The following is a 19,164-nucleotide window of genomic DNA, read 5'->3' on the forward strand; positions in this document are numbered from 1 at the left end:
GCTTTCAAATTGACTGGCAGTCACTATGGTGGTGAAACAAATCTTAATAAGGAGAAAACCCTTCAAGCTTTACAGGGCCTGAGGTTACAGGTGTGAGCCATCGTGTCCAGTGAAGTGAGGAGGACGGATCATTACAGTGCTGACATTTAGACAGTGGACTGAAGAGGAGAAAATCAAGTAGTGACCCTGCCACGGGCTGCAGTCTGCAGGAACGGCCTGCCGTGTGCAGGACATTCAGTGGAAAAGTGGACAGATGGGAAAGCAGGAGGAGCTCAGACAGCCCAGTGCTCAGTGACAAGGAGTAGACGCACCCTTTTCCAAGGCTGGGTTTAGGCAAGCAGCGGCCACTGGTCGGTTTCTGAGCAATGTGCAGTTTTCACACGCTTTCTCCAGCGATCTCACGAGGACTCAGCAGACCATACACAGCATTTTGGAGAAAAGCAGATTTTGCAAAGACATGGTGGTGAAGTATGACTCGACTTTGAGAAAGGATGTATGGGTCAGACGGCAAGCTGCTAAGCGAGCTTCGGCTATGGCCAAAGCCGCTGGGGAAGTGTCCCCTGTTCACCCCAACAGGAGAGACAGTAGAGCAGGTAAAAACACGTGGAAAGGATTTCTTTGATTTCATCTGTCAGCTAATTCTGGCCAAGACAGACCAGAGAGAAAGCTTCGTCCCTGGAACACCAGGCAGCTGTTTGGAAAGATCTTTGGCAGAGCTTTTCCCTGTGGGAAAACATGGCAGTGTGGGGTTGAATCCTAAAGGTGGTGCCCTGGGCTTAGCAGCCAGCATCTCAGTTGTGAGCCGTGGAGCTTGCATGAGAAGCCTCTTTGGTTCTTTTCTGAGTGACCTCAGATGCTCACTGCTGGCAACAAGAGACAAATTTGAACTTTCATCCATCACTTCCAACATTCCCAACATCATAGACTATGAGGAAGCACACGAGCCATCGATTCAGTGTCCGTATGAACCTCCAGGAACTTCTGAATGGAGTGACTGAAAAGCACGGAGTTTAAAGCCGCACAGTGGGGCCTCTGAAGGAAGTGCCTCGGCCTCTTGTGTTTTCGCCCTCTGCTCCTGCCGTTTTAGAAGCAGTCGAGAGTTCATTCGGTAAAGCCCCACTGGGGTTCTGGCTGTATCAGAGGTTAGTGGGAGTCCACTGACAGCCAACCTGGTTTTTCTGAGACATCCTTCTCTACAGTGATTTTGCCACTCCGTCCCATTGTGTCTCTGAACTGTTAACTTATGAGGACATTCAGCATTGCACGTTGGGGATGAGGACCCTTCTTCCCACACGCTTCCGTTCATTGGCCTTTTTTGATGTCTAGATGGTGTTGGCTTTTGAAGAGAAGTGTATGATTTTCCACTTGCTTACCAAGTGCTTGCAAGAAAGAATGGTTTCAATTATTTGCTGCGAATTTGCAGTGATTGTATCAGAGTCCAAAGTATTCAGACTGAGGCTTCTTGCTGTCATCAGTGTCTAAGGTAAAATGGCCAAATGCTCTAGTGTTCTTTGTGGCCAGGGGCGGGGGAGAATACATTTGTCTTTCTTCCAATTTCTTTAACATCAATTGGTATTTAAGTTGAGATACTAAACGAATGTTCCCAAGAGATAGTCCCTATTGTAAATTTACAAATGCATTTGTGATTGTACGAGGAATAGGTCAGGTGTATTCATAACCTTGTTATTGTTTCATGTGGACATGAGATATTATTTGTGTCAAGTTGACAAGGGGTGGATTGTGGTGGTTATTCCTGGTTGTCAACTTGACTATATCTGGAATGAACTACAATCCAGAATTGGAAGGCTCGCCTGTGACCCTGATCTTGAGGCTGGGATATACAAGTTTCTGACCTGGTTCTTGGCATGGAGATCTTGAGGCATAGCGTCTATGAATCCCAGGAGACTAAGGCAAGGAGATCTGTGAGTTCAAGGTCATCTGGGACAAAGTAAGTCCCAGATCCAGGTGTGGTGGTACACACCTTTAATCTAGGCCACACCTCCTGCTGGAGACCTGCATAAGGACATTGGAAGAAGGAAGACCCCCTTTCTTCTTCGCCTGCCTGCCTTGTGGGACTGAGTAACTGCTGGATCCTTGGACTTCCATTCACAGCTGCTGTTGACCAGTGCTGGACTACAGACTGTGAGTCATGAACAAATCCCCTCACTATATAGAGACTACCCGTAAGTTCTATGACTCTAGAGAACACTGACTGATACACCCCCCCAAAGCCCAGGCTGGTCTGGAACTCATCTTTCTCCTGCTTCAGTCTCCTGAGTGCCAGGGACTATAGGCATGTGTCATCATGCTGGACCTCTGTCTTTTTTGGCAGAAACTCAGTGGCCCCCTCTTTCATGTGGCATGCCATGGTCTTTGTGTTTCCTAGAATTACCTAGAGTTTCCCATTCCACCCCTCGGTGAGATGAGCCTTCCTGCATGAGACAGGGGCATTTTAAGTGGAGATGTGAGAAGCCTTTTTGACTCTGTGATCCTGGGAGAGTGTCTGTGGCCCTTTCCTCACCAGAGGGACTAGCCTGAGACCCAGAGGAGCAGATGAAAATCCCTAAGGTCGGGCAGTGGTGGCGCAGGCCTTTAATTCCAGCACTTGGGAGGCAGAGGCAGGTAGATTTCTGAGTTCGAGGCCAGCCGGGTCTACAGAGTGAGTTCCAGGACAGCCAGGACTACAGAGAGAAACCCTGTCTCGAAAAACAAAAAACGAAAAACAACAAAAAAAACGAAAATCCCTAAGGTCCTCCCACCCAGGCAGGGGACTAAATATCCTTCCATCCAGATCAACATCTACTTCAGAGGGATGCCCCAGGTGCCAGGGAAAGCTTCCTTTGCTCGCCCAGACAATATTCACACAACTGTTTTAAGCTGCCCTCTTCACACTTTCCACACCCCATTTCCCTCACCCCGCTTATCACACATGGAAACTCCGGGCCAGCAGCTCCTGCTGCACCCCCTCACTTATTCCTAGCGCAGGGTCCCATTGTCCCCTATCTTGTGACCCAGAAATCTTTGTAATCCTGGCAGCCCCCACCCCAGCCTAGCCAACTATCAGCTCTCTGTAAACTTCTAAAATGTCCACAGAACCAGACAGCCAGGGCCACACACCTCCCCCCGCCCCCCTCCCGCTCTCTTCAGAGCTTCAGCCCTTGACTTCTATGTAGCTGGGTCACTTTTCCAAACCAAGGATCAGCAGTCATCCCCTGCCCTGCCCCATCTGGAGGGGGCGCTGTGGCAATCACTGTCTGTGAGACCCTGCAGATTTGGCGGCCCTTCTCACTTGTCTCTTTCTGCCTGCTGGCCCTGTCTGTGTTCTCTCTCACTGCCTCTACCCTTCACACTCCTTCCCTGGGTGTGACTATGCACACCTCATCTCAAAGTCAGGTGACATTTCCCTCCAGCCACCAAGTGAAACCAGAACTTCAGTAACTCAGTCTGCGTTGTCTGTTTCGTTTATGTCACAGTAACTATACACAATTACCTCATTTGATTATAAGATAATTTTCGTGGGCCTTGCCCTTCTCTGGAATAAACATGCAATGAAGGAAAGTGGCTCTTACCTCCAGTCCAGGACTGGAAACGGTTCCAGTACATGGCTGGGGCAGGGCAGCTTACTGTGTACCTGCATGTATGTGCAGGACCCAAGGCCTACAGAGGGCAAGGTGAGGTCACAGGATGCTAAGCAGGGTACCGGGCTCTGGCTAGGTGGGTCTGGGAAAGGAATGGTTGTGGCTGAGAACACTAGCAGGAAGCAATCCTTTGAGGAACAACCCTTTGGATTGCCTTCTGTCTAATGTCACCATCCTGACTCCTGGAGCTCAGTCGGTGTAGATGGGTTTCTGAGCAGAGCACACTTTAACATCATTCCCCCCCCCCCCCCCAGAACTCCCAGTGAGCCTGCCATGTTCCTGCTCAGCTGGACTATGCACTTTTCCTCCTTCCGCTGTATGTGAGTAGTGAGAAAGCTCTCAACTGTTTACTTATGTTAAGGAGACTAGGAAGTTGAATAGATATACCCATGCCTTTTAAATTAACCATGCCGCCAGATACAAGTGGGTAGGCAATATGATGCTAACGGGAAAAGGTGCTAGGATCAAAAGTAATGGGTCCAGGAGAGTCAGGGCTACACAGAGAAACCCTGTCTTGAAAAAAGGGTCTAATCATCTTTGTCACCAGGGGACTTCTTCCCTTTAGAGGCCAAGGCGTCCAGGGCTCCAGAGCCCAGGTACTTATAAGCAGGATAAAGACACTGGACTATAAACTCAGAGTTGGACCAATTGTTTCCTTGCTGAAAACGTAGACTGAGCCTAGTCTTTCCATCAGTAAAATAGGTAAGATGAGACATTTGTTAGCATTCTCTGCTTCTAATGTTGGTTGAGATTTATAAAAATCAAATTAGCTAAGGTGTGGTGACATACACTTTTGATCCTAGTACTCGGGAGGCAGAGGCAGGCAGAGCTCGAGTTCAAGGCCAGCTGGGTCTACAAAGTGAGTTCTAGGGCAGTCAAGTTGACCAGATTACTTTTAACAAGGTAAATGATAAAGGCATACTATTCATAACTGACTAGATTACAGCTGCTTACTACTGATATAAAGAAAACCAGGGTCTTCAAATCACGTGGGTACTATAAGAATCTACAGTAAGCCAGGAAGATGGCTCGTGGGTTAAGGTAGGGCTGGCTATTAAGCTTAATGACCGGAGTGAGTTGATCCTGGAACCCACATAAAGGTAGGAGGAAAGAACAGGCTCTACACAACTGTCCCCTGACCTCAGCATCTGCTCTGTGGCATGGGCCTGCCCACACACATACACCCGGGAACACACACACATACACTCGGACACAACAAACAAAGACATGTGAGCAGAGTGGGCCACGAGGAGTGCAATAAAACCTTTCTTAGCTGTTACATCTGAAGAAGTAAGAGAAACAGTGAGGTTAAGCAGCATTTTAAACTGTATCCCCAAACTATAATTAGACTCATTTCAACAGGCAGTATGAAATGGAGACTTGGCATTCTTTTCTTAGGAGGTCATTAAAATCCATGCGTACTTTACAGCAGAGATTGCAAAACAACCCTTAGTCAGGCTTGCCAAAAGCCAGGCATGAGCACGTGGGATAAATCCCTGAGTGAGAAGGCATGAGAACTTGAACTCAGTTACTTAGTCTCAGAAGGGTGGCCAGCTCTGTCTTTAATCTTTTATCTGATCTGGAAAAATGCTGATACCAGAGGGAGAGCTGAGCTCTCAAGTGAAGGCGTTAATAACTTGTTTTAACATGGGCATACTTCAACCCACAACTTCTCCATGAAAAGATTACCTGTTTATAACGGAACTTATCTACACAAAATGAGTTTTTTTTTTATAGTAGCTTTTAAAGATTTATTTATGTGTTTGTATTTGTGTGCACACACAATGAGTGTGTGGCCGGCACAGAGGCCAGAAGTACCGGATCACCTGGAGCTGGAGAGACAGGGTGTTGAGTCACGGTCTAGTGCTGGAACACAACGAAGGTTCTCTGGAAGAGGAATAACAGCTCTTCACAGTTTAGTCATCTTTCCTCAAAAGCAGAAAAAAAGGAACGAGGTCAAGTGTAAATGAATGTTTGCTAGAACTCGGGGTATAGCTCGAAACTGCAGTGGCCCTGGGATCCACTCTCAGAAACAAACAAAACACACAGACATGCCCCAGTAGCAGGGCCCTTGTGGCGCCAACGCTGAAAATCAGGATCCTTCAGAGTGACTGGGGTCACCACGACGGGTCAGAGGCTCTGAAGGATTCTCGGATGCGATGGCAGCGTGGGCGGGCCCTGCTCGCCCAGGCAAAAACACCTATCCCTTCCGTCCCCACCGATTTCCCCCGTGCATCACCCAGGGAGATTAGCTTGATTCTCTCGCGGCTTCCAGCTGCGGTTGCCATGGCAACGGAGTCAGCTATGAAGGAGCGCGGAGCCCACCGGGCGATGCCATCTTCCTTTGCCGTGTACCCTCAGGGACACCCCGGCGTCCGTCTTGCTCCTCTCAGAGACCCACATCCCTATCGCACACAGGCTACAGGCACCCAAAGAGCCAAGGGTACGCGGAATCCCGGACCTGCAGCGACTAATAGCCCAACCCGTCGCCGAATCCCGCCGAGGCCAGAATATCGCGAGACTTGGAGCGCTTTGCTTCCCGCCCCTCCCGACGCTCTTCCGCGGCGCAGTGTTTGCGTCACTTCCTCCCGACCGGGCCGGCGGCGCGAGTCTTAGTTCCGATTCCCGCCGCACCTCGCAGTTGTCTATTAGTCGGGTCGGGATCATGGCGGCCACGGCCACGATGGCGACGTCGGGCTCGGCGCGGAAGCGGCTGCTCAAAGAGGAGGACATGACCAAAGTAGAGTTCGAGACCAGCGAGGAGGTGGACGTGACCCCCACGTTCGACACCATGGGCCTACGGGAGGACCTCCTGCGCGGCATCTACGCCTACGGTGGGGCGCGGGCCTCGAGGCGGGGGAGGTTGGGGGCGGGCCGGGTCAGGCGGGGCGGAAACGTGAGACCCGGCTCCAGAGCTCGGGGCCGGGTCCCCCGGGCTGCGGTCAGCCAGGCTCTTCCAGTCGCTCGTGTAGCGGACAACCATGTGTGTGTCCCTGTGAGTGCCCCGAAGCTTTGATGGGGGAAGTCGGGCTCTAAATCCGGTGGGTTCGTGCCTTATGGAGTTTAAAGCTTATTAGGGGAGCGGAAAGTGCGAAGCGAAGGTGCTTCAAGCGGTGGGAATTGGGAAAACAGGAGAGTGAGCGGCTGGATAGAGTAGATGATTGGTAGGGACACTTAAAAGAGCCGAGAGAGAGCTCCCAGAGACGTTCAGAATTCCCAGGGGAGAGAGGGCAGCTGGTCCTGGCTTGAAGCCATTGCCCAACGTGTGCCAGGGACAGAAGAAAGAGCCCCCTTGTCATGTTCTAAAGGCGTGTGAAAAGACTTTGCGATTCATTCTTAAATACAACGGGAAGCCACTATAGGGCTCTAAGCAAAATTGATAGGCTCAGGCTTACAGTTTGAAAGTTTATTTTGGTGTCTGGATTTGGAGTTAGAAGAGGGGGCGGGGTGATAGCGGGACCACGGAAGAGATGTTGATGTTGTCATTGTGGTGGAGCTAAAGGATCTGCTGGTGGCAAATGCAGTGTACTCCTGGCTTTGTGAGTGAATGGCCAGTCTTGCTGCTGGGATTTGTTTAGGAGCCTTTAAGGGAGGCCAAACGAGCTTTGTAGCCCTGGCTGTCCTGGAACTCTTTGTAGATCAGACTGGCCTCAAACTCAGAGATTCCTTGCCTGTGCCTCCCAAGTGCTGGGATTAAAGGTGTGCCAGGCCAAGCCTGAAATTTTTGTTTTGTTTTTGAGGCAGGGTCTCTACCTAGCTCTAGCTATCCTGGATCTCGATAGACCAGGGAGATTGATTCTTCCCACTTTAAATGATACCCAGCTTGGATTTCACTAAATCCAGATTTAGGCAAGTTGACAGCCAAGAACTGGCCTGGAACTCTGTGTAGACCAGCTGGTCTGGAACTCACAGAGCTCCTCCTGCTCAGTCCCTCGTGCTGGGATTAAAGACCTTGTCCAGTCTTTCATACTGTTCTCATTGCTGGTAGTGATGGCCCAGCAGCTGGGGTGGTGCCTAGATGAGGGGGCTGCATGCAGGCAAGCCCAGGGCATCTCACCTCATGCCTGTGTAGGTTCAGTACTCTGTAGACACACAACACGGATTTGAGTGCTTGCTGTCAGGACGGGGCAGCAACTGCAGTGCTTCCAGGTTTGTGATTTTACTTGTAGAGGGGTTTTCATGTGGCTTAGGCTGGCCTTGAACTCTTGATGCTCCTGCCTCTACCTTCCAAGTGTTGGTGTACCTAGATGCTGTCACGGGTAATCTCGTAGGCTGGTCTGTAAAGATGTGTTCAGCTTTGCCTGGGGTTGCCTGGGATTGGCAGTAAGAAACAAATGTGTGTTCCCCAGGTAGTGGATGCGGTCGTAGTCCTGGGAGTTAAGTTTTCTCCTCTTTGTATTTATAGGTTTTGAAAAACCATCAGCTATCCAGCAGCGTGCTATCAAGCAGATAATTAAAGGGAGAGATGTCATTGCACAGTAAGTTATGGGTGCTGAGAGCGAGTTGGGTCTGTGGGGAGAACTGTGGGAAACCGAGCCTGCCTTATTTATTATTGATGCAGTTTGTTGCACTTGTGTATGGGGGGGGGGTCACTGGTGTTCTGGGTCCTGTGAAGGTCATTGTACACACTACAAGTATTCTACTGATATATGCCCTGAGTCCTGAGTGTAGATGTATGGACTCATGTAGGACACTTTTCATTAGCTTTCTTTTCTTTTTCTTTGAGGCAGGATTTCTCTGTAATCCTGGCTGTCACTCTGTAGACCAGGCTGGCTTCAAACTCAGAATCCTGGCTGCTATTTGGAGTAAAGGTTCATGCTAGGTACTGAGCCCAGGGCCTTCTCTACTACTGACCTGCACTCCAAGCCATTACTTGCCCTAATCTTTAAACAACCAGTTCTCCTTTAAGTCATACTTGAGAATCGTAGGAGCCAGTGCATTAAAGGGAGAGGCCTGGCTCTGCCTCCTTCTGGAAGTTCTTATTGATGTTGCAGAGTCTTGGTTCTGGTGTTCCTGGTGCAAAAGCCACACATCCATTCTATCTGTAGCAGTGTGTATCTCTGGGGTCTGTGGAGCTTGCTTGCTGTGTTCCCAAGTTCAGTTCTTAGCACCCACACTGAGTGACTCACAGCTGCCTATAACTGCAGCCTTGGGTCCAGCATCCTCTTCTGGGCTTTGAAAGTAGTCTCAAAAGTGGTGTTCAGTCACACAGATGCATAAGTAAAAATAAAAATTAAAAATTAAATCTGACCTTGTACTTTGGTCAGAGGTGTGGCACCTTTGCAGTTAAGAAGTTTGGGTGGGTGTGAGAGGAATGCTTGGGGGACTCTGTGTCCCCCTTGTTCTCAGATAACTGCTGGATGTTTCTAAGCCTGCTCTACCCTGTTTTAGCTCCCAAATGAAGACATAGAAACCTGGTGATTTTATTACCAAGCTGCAAGTCTTAAGCTGGCCAGATTCTGAGATATACCCACTGGCTAGGCTGCTGACACCCAGACAAATGTCCTGTTACTTGACATCTGGTCTGGCCTTGGCTCGATCTGGTCCATGTCTCTCCTCATGGTTTCTTCACATGGTTTCTCTACACCTTCTCCTTGTGGTTCCCCTCTCTTCTTCCTTCCCTCTCTCCCTCTTCCTCCTTTCCCCCTCTCCAACTCTGGTCTCTGGGAACCCCTGACTGGAGTTCTCTTCTGTCCAGCTAAAAGATCAGCTATTTCCTAAACCAGTCAGGAGGTGGAGAGTTTACAAAACACTGACACAGGTGATGCTTCATAAAAATAACAGTTACAAAGTCTACCTGGACAGAGTCCAGCATTTGACTACTACAAAGAACCTTGACACAAACCCATCTTGGTTCTGGTGTTCCTGGTGCAAAAGCCACACATCCATTCAGGAATAAGGAATAGGGGTGCCTAGAAAGAAGCTGCCCCATGTGTCTGCGGCCAGGCCTTTGGTGCATTGCTGTGGGCTGGGGTCACTAGAACAGGGACAGTGTCAGATGCTCTTTCCTTGAGAACTGCTCTTCTGCTTTTTTAAACAGGTCTCAGTCTGGCACAGGCAAGACGGCCACCTTCAGTATTTCAGTGCTTCAGTGCTTGGATATCCAGGTGATTTGCTGCTCACCACAAATGCTCTTTGATGCGGATGCTGAGTGTGCAGAGTGCAGGTTTAGATGGGTGTGGTTGTAGACCCTTAGTCCCAGCACACAGGGTCTCTGGGCTTGGGTTTAGCATGATTTTCACAGCAAGTTCCAGGCCAGCCAACGTACATCGTGAGGCCAGGAAGTTCTGACCTGCATAGGAGAGCCCTGAGTATGTCATGCTCTTGCCTTCCAATTTAATGTCTCAGGCTGGTTAGGAAAGAGCAGCAAGCTAACCCAAGCTGGTGTTTACAGTAGGTTACAGGGCTTGTTAGCAAGCCTGTGAATGAGGCTGAGACTGGAGAGTGATGGGCTTGGGGCAGTAAGCTGAACTTGGGCAGATACCAGGTTTCCTCTCATGCAGAATTTCGATTCTTTGATTGTTCAAAGTGGACATAAAAGTAGAGTTGGGACTGTTTGGGAAGAGACAGGAGGGAGGGGGTAAGAGAGTGGAAGAGTAACCTGTGGATATGTCACAGGGAAACCTGTTCATTCTTCTGTACAATCTCATGACATTTCTTTCCTCTATTTACCAGGTTCGAGAAACCCAAGCTTTGATATTGGCTCCAACAAGAGAGTTAGCGGTGCAGATTCAGAAGGTGAGACAGTTAAAGATGTTGTGTTAAACACTGGGCTTTGCTTTGCTGGCCCCCATATGGGAGGCCCCCATTCAATCCCTGCAGTGCAACAACAGAGATTGCAACTGTGTGCCAAGTGTCTGATGTATAGCTTATCTGAGATGGTGGACAATTTCCGTTTTCCTGGAGGTCCACAAGATGGTAGAGTGGGTGAAGGTGCTTGTGGCTCACCCCTGAATCTGACTCCCAGAGTCCACGTAAAGGTGGAAGGAGACCACAGACTCTGCTGTCCTTGGACTTGTGCTTTCCTTCTTCCTTTTTGGCTTTTACAACACCGGAAGGTGAAGCCTGGAGCTCTGTGCATGCCTGGCAGCCTGTCACTCCTCCTGTGTTGTCTGACTCTGGTGGTTTTACTCTGGCTTCTGTTCTTTGGTGTGCTGGTGATCTTAGAGATGGGCTGGAGCTGGAGCTCGGTGGCAGGGCCCTGAGTTCCTCCCTCACACTGGTGGGGGGTGGGGGTGGGGGAGACAGTTTTCCTCACAGGAAAATGAAACTCGTTTTGATCAGATAATGATTTTTTTTTAATCTTGGAGGAATATGTATTGGGATGTTAACACAATATGGTTATGAACTGCAGCTTTTCCCACACTTGGTGTGATGCACCCCTTCAGTTTCAAGAAACTCTCAAAATTAATTTTATTTTGGCAGAGGAAAGAGCTGGAATTTTATTGAATGAGTGGGTGGTGGGTGGTGTCTCCCATTAGAGATGACACTTGAACTGTGTCTAACCGTGGGCCTTACATGGAAACCTGTTTTGCTTCAGGGTCTCCTTGCTTTGGGGGATTACATGAACGTGCAGTGCCATGCCTGTATTGGGGGCACCAATGTCGGGGAGGACATCCGGAAGCTGGACTATGGGCAGCATGTTGTGGCCGGCACACCAGGACGCGTCTTTGGTGAGTGCTTCTGTTCTTGAGAACTGGGCTCAAAGGCAGTTGAGTTGTATATACCATGTTAGGGGACAGACTCTGGGGGCTCTCGGGACCAGTGGGATTGGCTAGCTCTTTCCTTGGAGCCACCTGTGATTCTTTCAAAATGTAATCGTCAGATATGATCCGCCGTAGAAGTTTAAGGACACGGGCCATCAAGATGCTGGTTTTGGATGAGGCTGATGAAATGCTGAACAAAGGTGAGGTGACCAGAGTTTTCTACTAACACAGTCAGGTGTTCATGTGACAGTCCTTGCTTTGTGCAGAAACAATGTGTCTTACGGGTTTTGAACCTGAAACTTGTAATTTCTTGGCTAAGGTCCGTGAGGCCAGTCCTAGCTGGGGTGACAGAGCTGTTCTGTTCTCTTTGGCACTGCACACTGCCTGGGTCAGGGTTCGGGTGCTCACGTGCACACCTGTGAACTTGTTCTGAAGTCCTGCCAGTGTGGCTCTCAGTGTCAGCCTTCACGCCAACGGTGAGCTCACGTCTGCTGCAGGTTTCAAGGAGCAGATCTATGATGTGTACAGGTACCTGCCGCCAGCCACACAGGTCGTCCTCATCAGCGCCACACTGCCTCATGAGATCCTGGAGATGACCAACAAGTTCATGACTGACCCCATCCGCATCCTGGTGAAGCGGTAAGGATACCTTCCTTCATTTTCATGGTGGGAACTAACTTGGTGTTCTGCATTCTGTGGAATGGTGGATATTCAAGAGAGAGGGAACTGGGAAAGGTCTAAGACCAACTGGGTAGATGACGGCTGGGGGCTCTTTGGGTGGCCTTGTCCCTTAGGTTCTGGTTTGAAGAGTGATGTGAGCTCTCTGTTTCCAGTGATGAGTTGACTCTGGAAGGCATCAAACAGTTCTTTGTGGCTGTGGAGAGAGAGGAATGGAAGTTTGATACTCTATGTGATCTCTACGACACGCTGACCATCACCCAGGCTGTCATCTTCTGTAACACCAAGAGGAAGGTATGCCACCTTGCTCCGTAGCTATCTTGGGGAACTTCGGGCTAGGTGTCATGTCAGGGCGGGCAGGGTGTGGTTCTGGTTCAGGGTTCCTGTGTGAATTCAGCTGTAGACCCTGTTAGAAATGCTGAGATTCGACAGTGGAAGAACTTCTGGGGCAACTGAGTGGGGAGGTCGCAGAAGACCTGCGTCTAGGATGGAAGGGAGACACACTGTGGTTTCCTGTAGTTTATTTGATGTCTTTTTTAAGCTGGGCCCAGGCCCAGTAGGCTGCAGTGATGACCTGTGGGCAGAGTCTGTGAGAGTGTTCCTTTCAAGAATTAGTGTGCCTATCCCATCCCAGTAGTTGGTGGGTGAGAGTTTCCTCTATGTCTGTAAATGTCTGCTGCTGAGAGATGCCATTGTACAGGTCTCTGGTTGGGTAGATAAACACATCTCGCGTTCTCATCTGTAGGTTGACTGGCTGACAGAGAAAATGAGAGAAGCCAATTTCACTGTGTCGTCCATGCACGGAGACATGCCCCAGAAAGAGCGAGAGTCGATCATGAAGGAGTTCCGGTCAGGTGCCAGGTAGGCCTTTGTAGCTTTGGCTCCTGAGGGAAGACGGATGGTGCTGCCCGCAGGGCCTCAGGTGCAGGGGCGGATACTGCTGAGAGGACCCTGCCCTGCCGTGGCTGGTGGGTTGGTGGTGAACTGCTGCTAGCCATAGGGTTGATTGCATTCATGCTGGTTCCTATCTTCTGGTAACCAGGATCAGTAGTTACACAGTATTCAAAGAACAGAGTTTGTGTCTTTGATTCAGGTCTGCTGTGACTCCTGGGGTCATTTTTGCATGGTGTGTGTGTGTCCTTTAACAGGAGCTAGACTGGAGCTGATAGCCTGTGATAGCCCTCTACTTGCCGACACCCTCCTCTCTCTTAGTCAGGTCTCTGACTGAGTAGGTGGAGGTGTCCGTCCTCTGTGTTCTTTCTATTACTGTTTATTTTTCCTTGTAGGGTTGGCTGTGCCCTGTAGAGTGTGGTTGGGGGGTTGGGGTGGGAGGGTTAGGGACCAGTGTGGAAGTCAGCTCTCCCTCTCCACTGTCTTGGTCCCAGGGACTGAACCCAGGATGTCAGGCTTGGCATCAAGCTCCTTGACTAAATAAACTTGAGCCACGTCACTGGCCTGTCTTCTGGATGCTTGCTGCATCTGTCCTCACCTTGTATACAGACACAGAGTTTTTCTCTGGAGACTTGAACTCACTTGAACTCAGGGCAGCTTTTAACTTCTGCGTGCCTGGGCGTGGCCCATCCTTTTGCTTCTCTCTTGGAAATAAGTTAGACTTGGGTTTGGTTTGTCAGTGCCGTGAGGATTGTTCCCTTCCTGTCTCTGGGTTTGCTTTGGGGTTGTTTGTTTGCTGTTTTGTGTTTCGATTTGTAGCTCTGGCCGGAGACCAGGTTGACCTTGAGCTGGTTGACCTTGAACTCAGAGATCCACCTTCTCTGCCTCCTGGGTGCTGGGATAAAAGGCCGCTGCCACCTGGAACCCTGGTTTTAGCATTCTGTCTATGCAGTTCAGGGTTTATGATCTGTCTCCATCTCTGGAGTGTAGGAGTTACAGGTGTGTGCATAGTCACTGAAGTGGACCATTCAGAACAGTTTATTTCAGGTATATACTGATCTTATAAGTGAATTTTTTCCTGTTTCTTGTTTGCTTGTTTTTGTGTGTGTGTGTGTTTTAAGATTTATTTATTTTATATAGGTGAGTACACTGTAGTTTTCTTCAGACACACCAGAAGAGGGCATCGGATCCCATTACAGATGGTTGTGAGCCACCATGTGGTGGCTGGGAATTGAACTCAGGACCTCTGGAAGAGCAGTCAGTGCTCTTAACCGCTGAGACATCTCTCCAGCCAGCCCTTGTGTGGTTTTTCAAGACAAGGTTTTTCTGTACTCATTTTGTAGTCCAGGCTGTCCTCAAACTCACAAAGAACTACCTGCCTCTGTTTCCCGAAGGCTGGGATTAAAGGTGTGTGCTACCATGCCTGGCTTAAGTTTTGATTTTTTTTTTTTTAAACTATTAGGTTTTTTTTTTCTTTTTAAAGAATTTTTTCCTGTATTTTTTAAAAAAAATGTATGTTATTTAGTACCTACCTGGAGATGATACCATTTCTATTCCTAACATCTGTTATCAGTACCTACTTTGCAGATAATAGAAGTATCTAGATTTGTTTAGTTCCAAGCCTGTGATTAGACTCATGCATGTTAAACCACGTGTGATCTCTCACACACATGTAATTGTTTTGCAGTGCTGGAGATTAATGTATGTTTTAATCTGCAGTGGCGTTTTGCTTTATAGGATAGAATTTATTTAGATTTATACATGTTTGACTTTTCTTTCTTCATCTCTGAACTTCATCTGAGATGTGTTCAAGTTAGTTTGGGTCTGAGGATGAGTCCGCCTCAGTCTCTTGGGAAGTGTTTCCTTCACCTCAGAGTAGCCAGGAGAGGTGAAGGAGATGCAGCTGAGATGACCTGCGGTGCCCAGTAGTTTCCTTCTGCCTTGATGAGGTGAGGGGTCTGCCAGCTCTTAGGCCCTTGTTCTGAGGCCTCAGTGTCCAATCCAGTTGCTCTTTTAAGCAGTTCCTGCCTATATGCTTCTCTCTGCCTGCTTTTCTTTTGCTTTTGGTTTTCAGCAGTTGATTTTTGGCTGAATCTAGATACAGATTTTTCTGTATGTCCTTTTGCCGTCTATAGACATCTGGAGTCTCTGGCCTGCTTGCCTCACACACTGCTCTCTCCTCTTCCCTTCCTCCTGGGTCAATTGTGATGTCGCACAGAAGCAGTGAAGTGTACACACACACACACATATTCTGGAGTCTTCTGGGATTCTCCTTTCCCTTAACTTGCAGTGGAAACGGGAGTCCATCTCCTTTCTAGTAACCATGTCAATGGGTGAAGCAAGCAGGTGGTTTCTAGCTCACTGTCAGTGTGGCACCATTTTAGGAGTGTAAGTGTTCTTACACTATGCTTTCAAGCTCCTTATCCTTGCACACCTAGCGTGTCTGTTAGGCCCAGGCATGTTTCAGGTGGGTGGCATCATGACTGTGGCCTCTGGGCAGCTGACACCACTTGGTCAGAGCATCTGCTATCATATGGGAGGAGTATGGGTTGAAAATGGTATCAGTAGTAAGCTCCTGGTCATAATGGGATTTCTGCTAAGCAGATATCATGTTTTCCTGGAGGGGCTGACTTTAAATTAGCTCTAAAAGACACCCAGTTATCTTCTTGTCAGCCATGTCTTCAATGATGGCAGCAGGTTTTCCGCTCTGGGTGATATGGTTGCTAGCGTGTGCTCACGCTAGACTGTGCAGAGGCCGCTTTGTCTCACCTTTCTGGCTTTTTTTTTTCTTCCTGCAGCCGGGTGCTCATCTCCACAGATGTCTGGGCTCGGGGCCTGGATGTGCCTCAGGTGTCCCTCATCATTAACTATGACCTGCCCAACAACAGAGAACTGTACATTCACAGGTGTGTGCCTCCTTCCTTTGCTCAAGACTCTTGACCTTTGTCTGTCTGTTTACTAACAGTTTGACTGTTTACTAACACATATATTGTAATCTAAAGAATTGGGAGATCAGGTCGATATGGACGCAAGGGTGTGGCCATCAACTTTGTGAAGAATGATGACATCCGCATCCTCAGGGACATCGAGCAGTACTACTCCACCCAGATAGACGAGATGCCCATGAACGGCAAGTGGGGGCTGTGCTTGTGGCTGTGGGAGGGGCTGTGCTTGTGGCTGTGGGAGGGGCCGGGCTCCCTTACTAGGGTTGTAGAGGTGACATAGTAACAATGTATCTTTCTTCCCCCTCAGTGGCTGACCTCATCTGAAGCTGGTGCTGCACCAAGGGCCTGTTTGGTGTTCCTCTTTGGAAATGGACGCATCTATTTAATAGGGTTTATATGAACTGTTCTGGTAGCCCCTCAGGAAGACCCTCGGCCTCTGCCATCTTTTCTAATGCACTTGTAAATAATCCAATGCTTAAGCCTTTTACATTAAACGTGGAAATTTTCCTGTGAGTTTGAGTGCAGATCCTTGTGTCACCAGCTTTCCTGGGCTGGTCATGAACAGACCATTTCTTTCCCTAACTCCACATGTGCAGAATCCAACTTGAGACATTAGAAGTAAGAGCTGGGCACCAAAATCCATAGTAGAAGTCAGAAGACAATAGCGACTGGACGTTTGGCAAAGGTCTCTCTAAGAGCTGGAGGACGTGGACTATTGGGTTAAATGTCTTCAGAGGACAAAGTGGAGCGCAAGCTGGGAGGCTATGGGAGGTGGCCCCGTGGGACCCTGCTGTGGGACTCAGCTCCCACTCGTCCTGTGAGGGTCAGGAGCCTTGGTTGCACGTGTTCAGGGGACAGGGTACCAGGTAACGGGCTGAGGAGGCAGAGCAAGACCTGGAGGAGCCTTGAAGATGAGTCTTGGCCTCAGTCATCAGGGGACAACACTTTGTTGTAGCTGATTCTGCCACCGGCCTGTGACCAGAGCAGACAGCCTCTGACACCCTGACTTCAGCCAAGTTTGCGCTTTGGACCCATAGAACTGTGGCAGAATTCATCTGTGTTATTTGAAGCCACTAAAGCTGTGGTAGTGAGTTGTGCCAGTGATAGGGAGTGAACGTTGTATAGGGGTAAGACCAGCTTGAAAGACTGGATGCTTGCTGGAGGAGACGGGTGGCTGGCGGGAGAACCTGGTGAGAGCTGCTTGTTGCTGGGCAGTGAGAGAGACTCATGTGGATGCCTCCATGCTGCCTCCACAGTTGCTAACGTCAGACTGTTCTGAGCTCTGCCTGGAAGGTGGGATAACTTATCCCATGGTGCTGGATTGGTAGTGGCCAGGCGTGTGTCCCCTTACTCTCTCACCATTTCATGAACTCACATGAGTGTGGAGGAAGGTGACTCATGGGGGGTGGGGGGAACTGCCCTGCTGTGATCTCCCAACAAGTCTCCCGTGGCTGCCAGGACAGCAGAAACACATTCTTCCCATAAACGTAGTTATGTATCACCCTCTGGGTTTTCTCACAACATGAATTGGAATAGTTGTGTCAGACTTACCAGACCCATAATAGACAACAAAAAATAAAAAAGCCCAACTATCAACATGGTGTGTCCCTGTACTGTGACTGTTCCTGAGAAGGTTCAAGCTCCCCTCACAAAGTACCAGTGATAGATGCCACGCCCCAAGTCTAGCTTAATGAAGCAGTGCATTTATTGGGGTTACTGAGGGATGACTCTCAGGAAGCTGCGTTACAGGTGCCCACCCCAGCATACGTGAGACCTGTACCCCTGGGCTCTAAAGACTGAAAGACAGCTCAGCCAGTCGTAGCTCCCTACTTGGTATCTGTTACTGCTGTGTAACTTGGGGAGACCGTCCTTGTGTTTAAGGAGCTTCTGGGACCTTAATGAGCTTCCCTCTAGGAAGTGACATTGGTGGTACCAACGTGGATGAGGCAGATGCTGGCTAACAGATGAACTCGGGTCACTCTAGAAGGTGTAAGCTGAACAAAAGGGCAGCTTTTGACTGACGGGTTAAAATGGCTGTTTTTCTCTCCTGTCCCAAGCTTGATCTGACCCTCTGTAGCTGGAGAAAGGGGGCACTGACTGCAAAGGCCCTTTGCTATCTTCTGCCATCACAAGGGACAGATGCCACAGTCCTAGGCTTTGGACATCTCTACTCCAGATGAAGTACTGAAGCTACCTTGGGTGTTTCCCATGTCTCACACACTGTGATTATGCAGTGTGGACCAGTCTGGGAACAGACCTCAGGCCTCAGACAATGGGACTAGCCCCTTCCCTCACCTCCACCCCATTTTTTCCAGGAAAGCTCCCCGCCCAGGTCTCAGGACATGTTAAGTAGGAGCAGCCCTGTACCATGCTGAGGTATGCTAAAGGGTTGAATAGTGGCCAACCCATGGCTCGGTCGGACCAGGACCACGTGACTGGCTCTTTGGTGAGGCTGGCAGGGTGCCAGGGGCAGTATGCCTGTGGCCACTTGGGCTGCAGGAGCTGCTGCTTGGGAGGCACCAGCTCCCATTGTTCCATCCCTTCTGTTCTTGGGCTACTTGGGGAGCCTGCTTGTGCCTGTCTGCCCCTCCTGCGGTGGAGGGAAATGAGATCTAGCCATCCCTGCTTTCTAGTAACCTGATGCAGGGAGGAGGGGTGGGGCAGAATCTGATAATTACTCTCCCGTCTGATCACTGGAGCCAAATGCTTAACAAGAGGCTCCTGTCAACAGTGATCCAGTCAGATGAGTGGCCCCAGAGTCCCCATGCCTTTGTTTCTTGGTTTTCTGGAGATCACAGGAGTGGGTTAGCTGCTGATGCTCTCAGCCCATCAACTCTGGTGACAAAAAACTGAATGACATACCAGTTTATGACAGACATAAAACACCCTTCTTTTCTCTGGGCTTGCAGAAATCTGCCCGAGCCTAAGGGCCTAGGTCCCACTCCAGAAGTCCCCTCCCAGGCTTTGTCCCTGGCATGTTGCCTCCACCAATACCTCCGTGTCACAACATTCTCTTGCTAACTCAGTGGTGGGAAGTGCTAGAATAGGGGACAAGCAAACCTAAGGTGACAGGACTGGAGGGTGACATGGGGACCTGAGGTAACATGGAGACTAGAGGGTGGGTGACATGGGGTTCTGAAGGGAACATGGGGACCAGAGGATGACATGGGGACCAGAGGTGTCATGAGGACCAGAGGTGTCATGGGGACTGAAGGGTGACACGGAGACCTGAGGTAACACGAAGACTGGAGGGTGGGTGACATGGGGACCTGAGGGTAACATGGGGACCAGAGGGTGACATGGGGA

General features: G+C 49.5%; 1 protein-coding gene, 1 long non-coding RNA gene and 1 pseudogene across 2 annotated transcripts; 2 read left to right on the forward strand and 1 right to left on the reverse strand.

Moving 5' to 3' along the window:
- Window positions 1–295: 295 nt before the first annotated feature.
- Window positions 296–1,014, forward strand: LOC117711956 (fructose-2,6-bisphosphatase TIGAR pseudogene; annotated as a pseudogene).
- A 4,361-nt stretch (window positions 1,015–5,375) lies between these two features.
- Window positions 5,376–6,145, reverse strand: LOC143442586 (uncharacterized). Its single transcript, XR_013110859.1, has 2 exons — window positions 5,878–6,145; window positions 5,376–5,525 (listed from the first exon to the last, which is right to left on the reverse strand). It is a non-coding gene; the product is annotated as an uncharacterized LOC143442586 (long non-coding RNA).
- Window positions 6,146–6,213: 68 nt separating this feature from the next.
- On the forward strand, window positions 6,214–16,371 carry Eif4a3 (eukaryotic translation initiation factor 4A3). Its single transcript, XM_034506983.2, has 12 exons — window positions 6,214–6,472; window positions 8,044–8,116; window positions 9,679–9,745; window positions 10,314–10,376; window positions 11,179–11,311; window positions 11,464–11,544; window positions 11,842–11,983; window positions 12,178–12,316; window positions 12,768–12,883; window positions 15,712–15,819; window positions 15,916–16,043; window positions 16,166–16,371. The coding sequence occupies exons 1-12, from the start codon at window positions 6,304–6,306 to the stop codon at window positions 16,180–16,182; spliced, it is 1,236 nt and encodes a 411-aa protein (XP_034362874.1). The 5' UTR covers window positions 6,214–6,303; the 3' UTR covers window positions 16,183–16,371.
- Window positions 16,372–19,164: the final 2,793 nt, after the last annotated feature.

Source organism: Arvicanthis niloticus, chromosome 6 (assembly GCF_011762505.2).
Source record: "Arvicanthis niloticus isolate mArvNil1 chromosome 6, mArvNil1.pat.X, whole genome shotgun sequence".
Classification (NCBI taxonomy): Eukaryota; Metazoa; Chordata; class Mammalia; order Rodentia; family Muridae; genus Arvicanthis; species Arvicanthis niloticus.

Bases quoted from the DNA above. Each gene is read 5' to 3' on its own strand.
- Eif4a3 (XM_034506983.2), top strand. From the start codon at position 6,304: ATGGCGGCCACGGCCACGATGGCGACGTCGGGCTCGGCGCGGAAGCGG. The intron at 9,746-10,313 runs GTGATTTGCTGC...TCTATTTACCAG, and splicing joins TTCAGTGCTTGGATATCCAG to GTTCGAGAAACCCAAGCTTT. The intron at 10,377-11,178 runs GTGAGACAGTTA...GTTTTGCTTCAG, and splicing joins TAGCGGTGCAGATTCAGAAG to GGTCTCCTTGCTTTGGGGGA.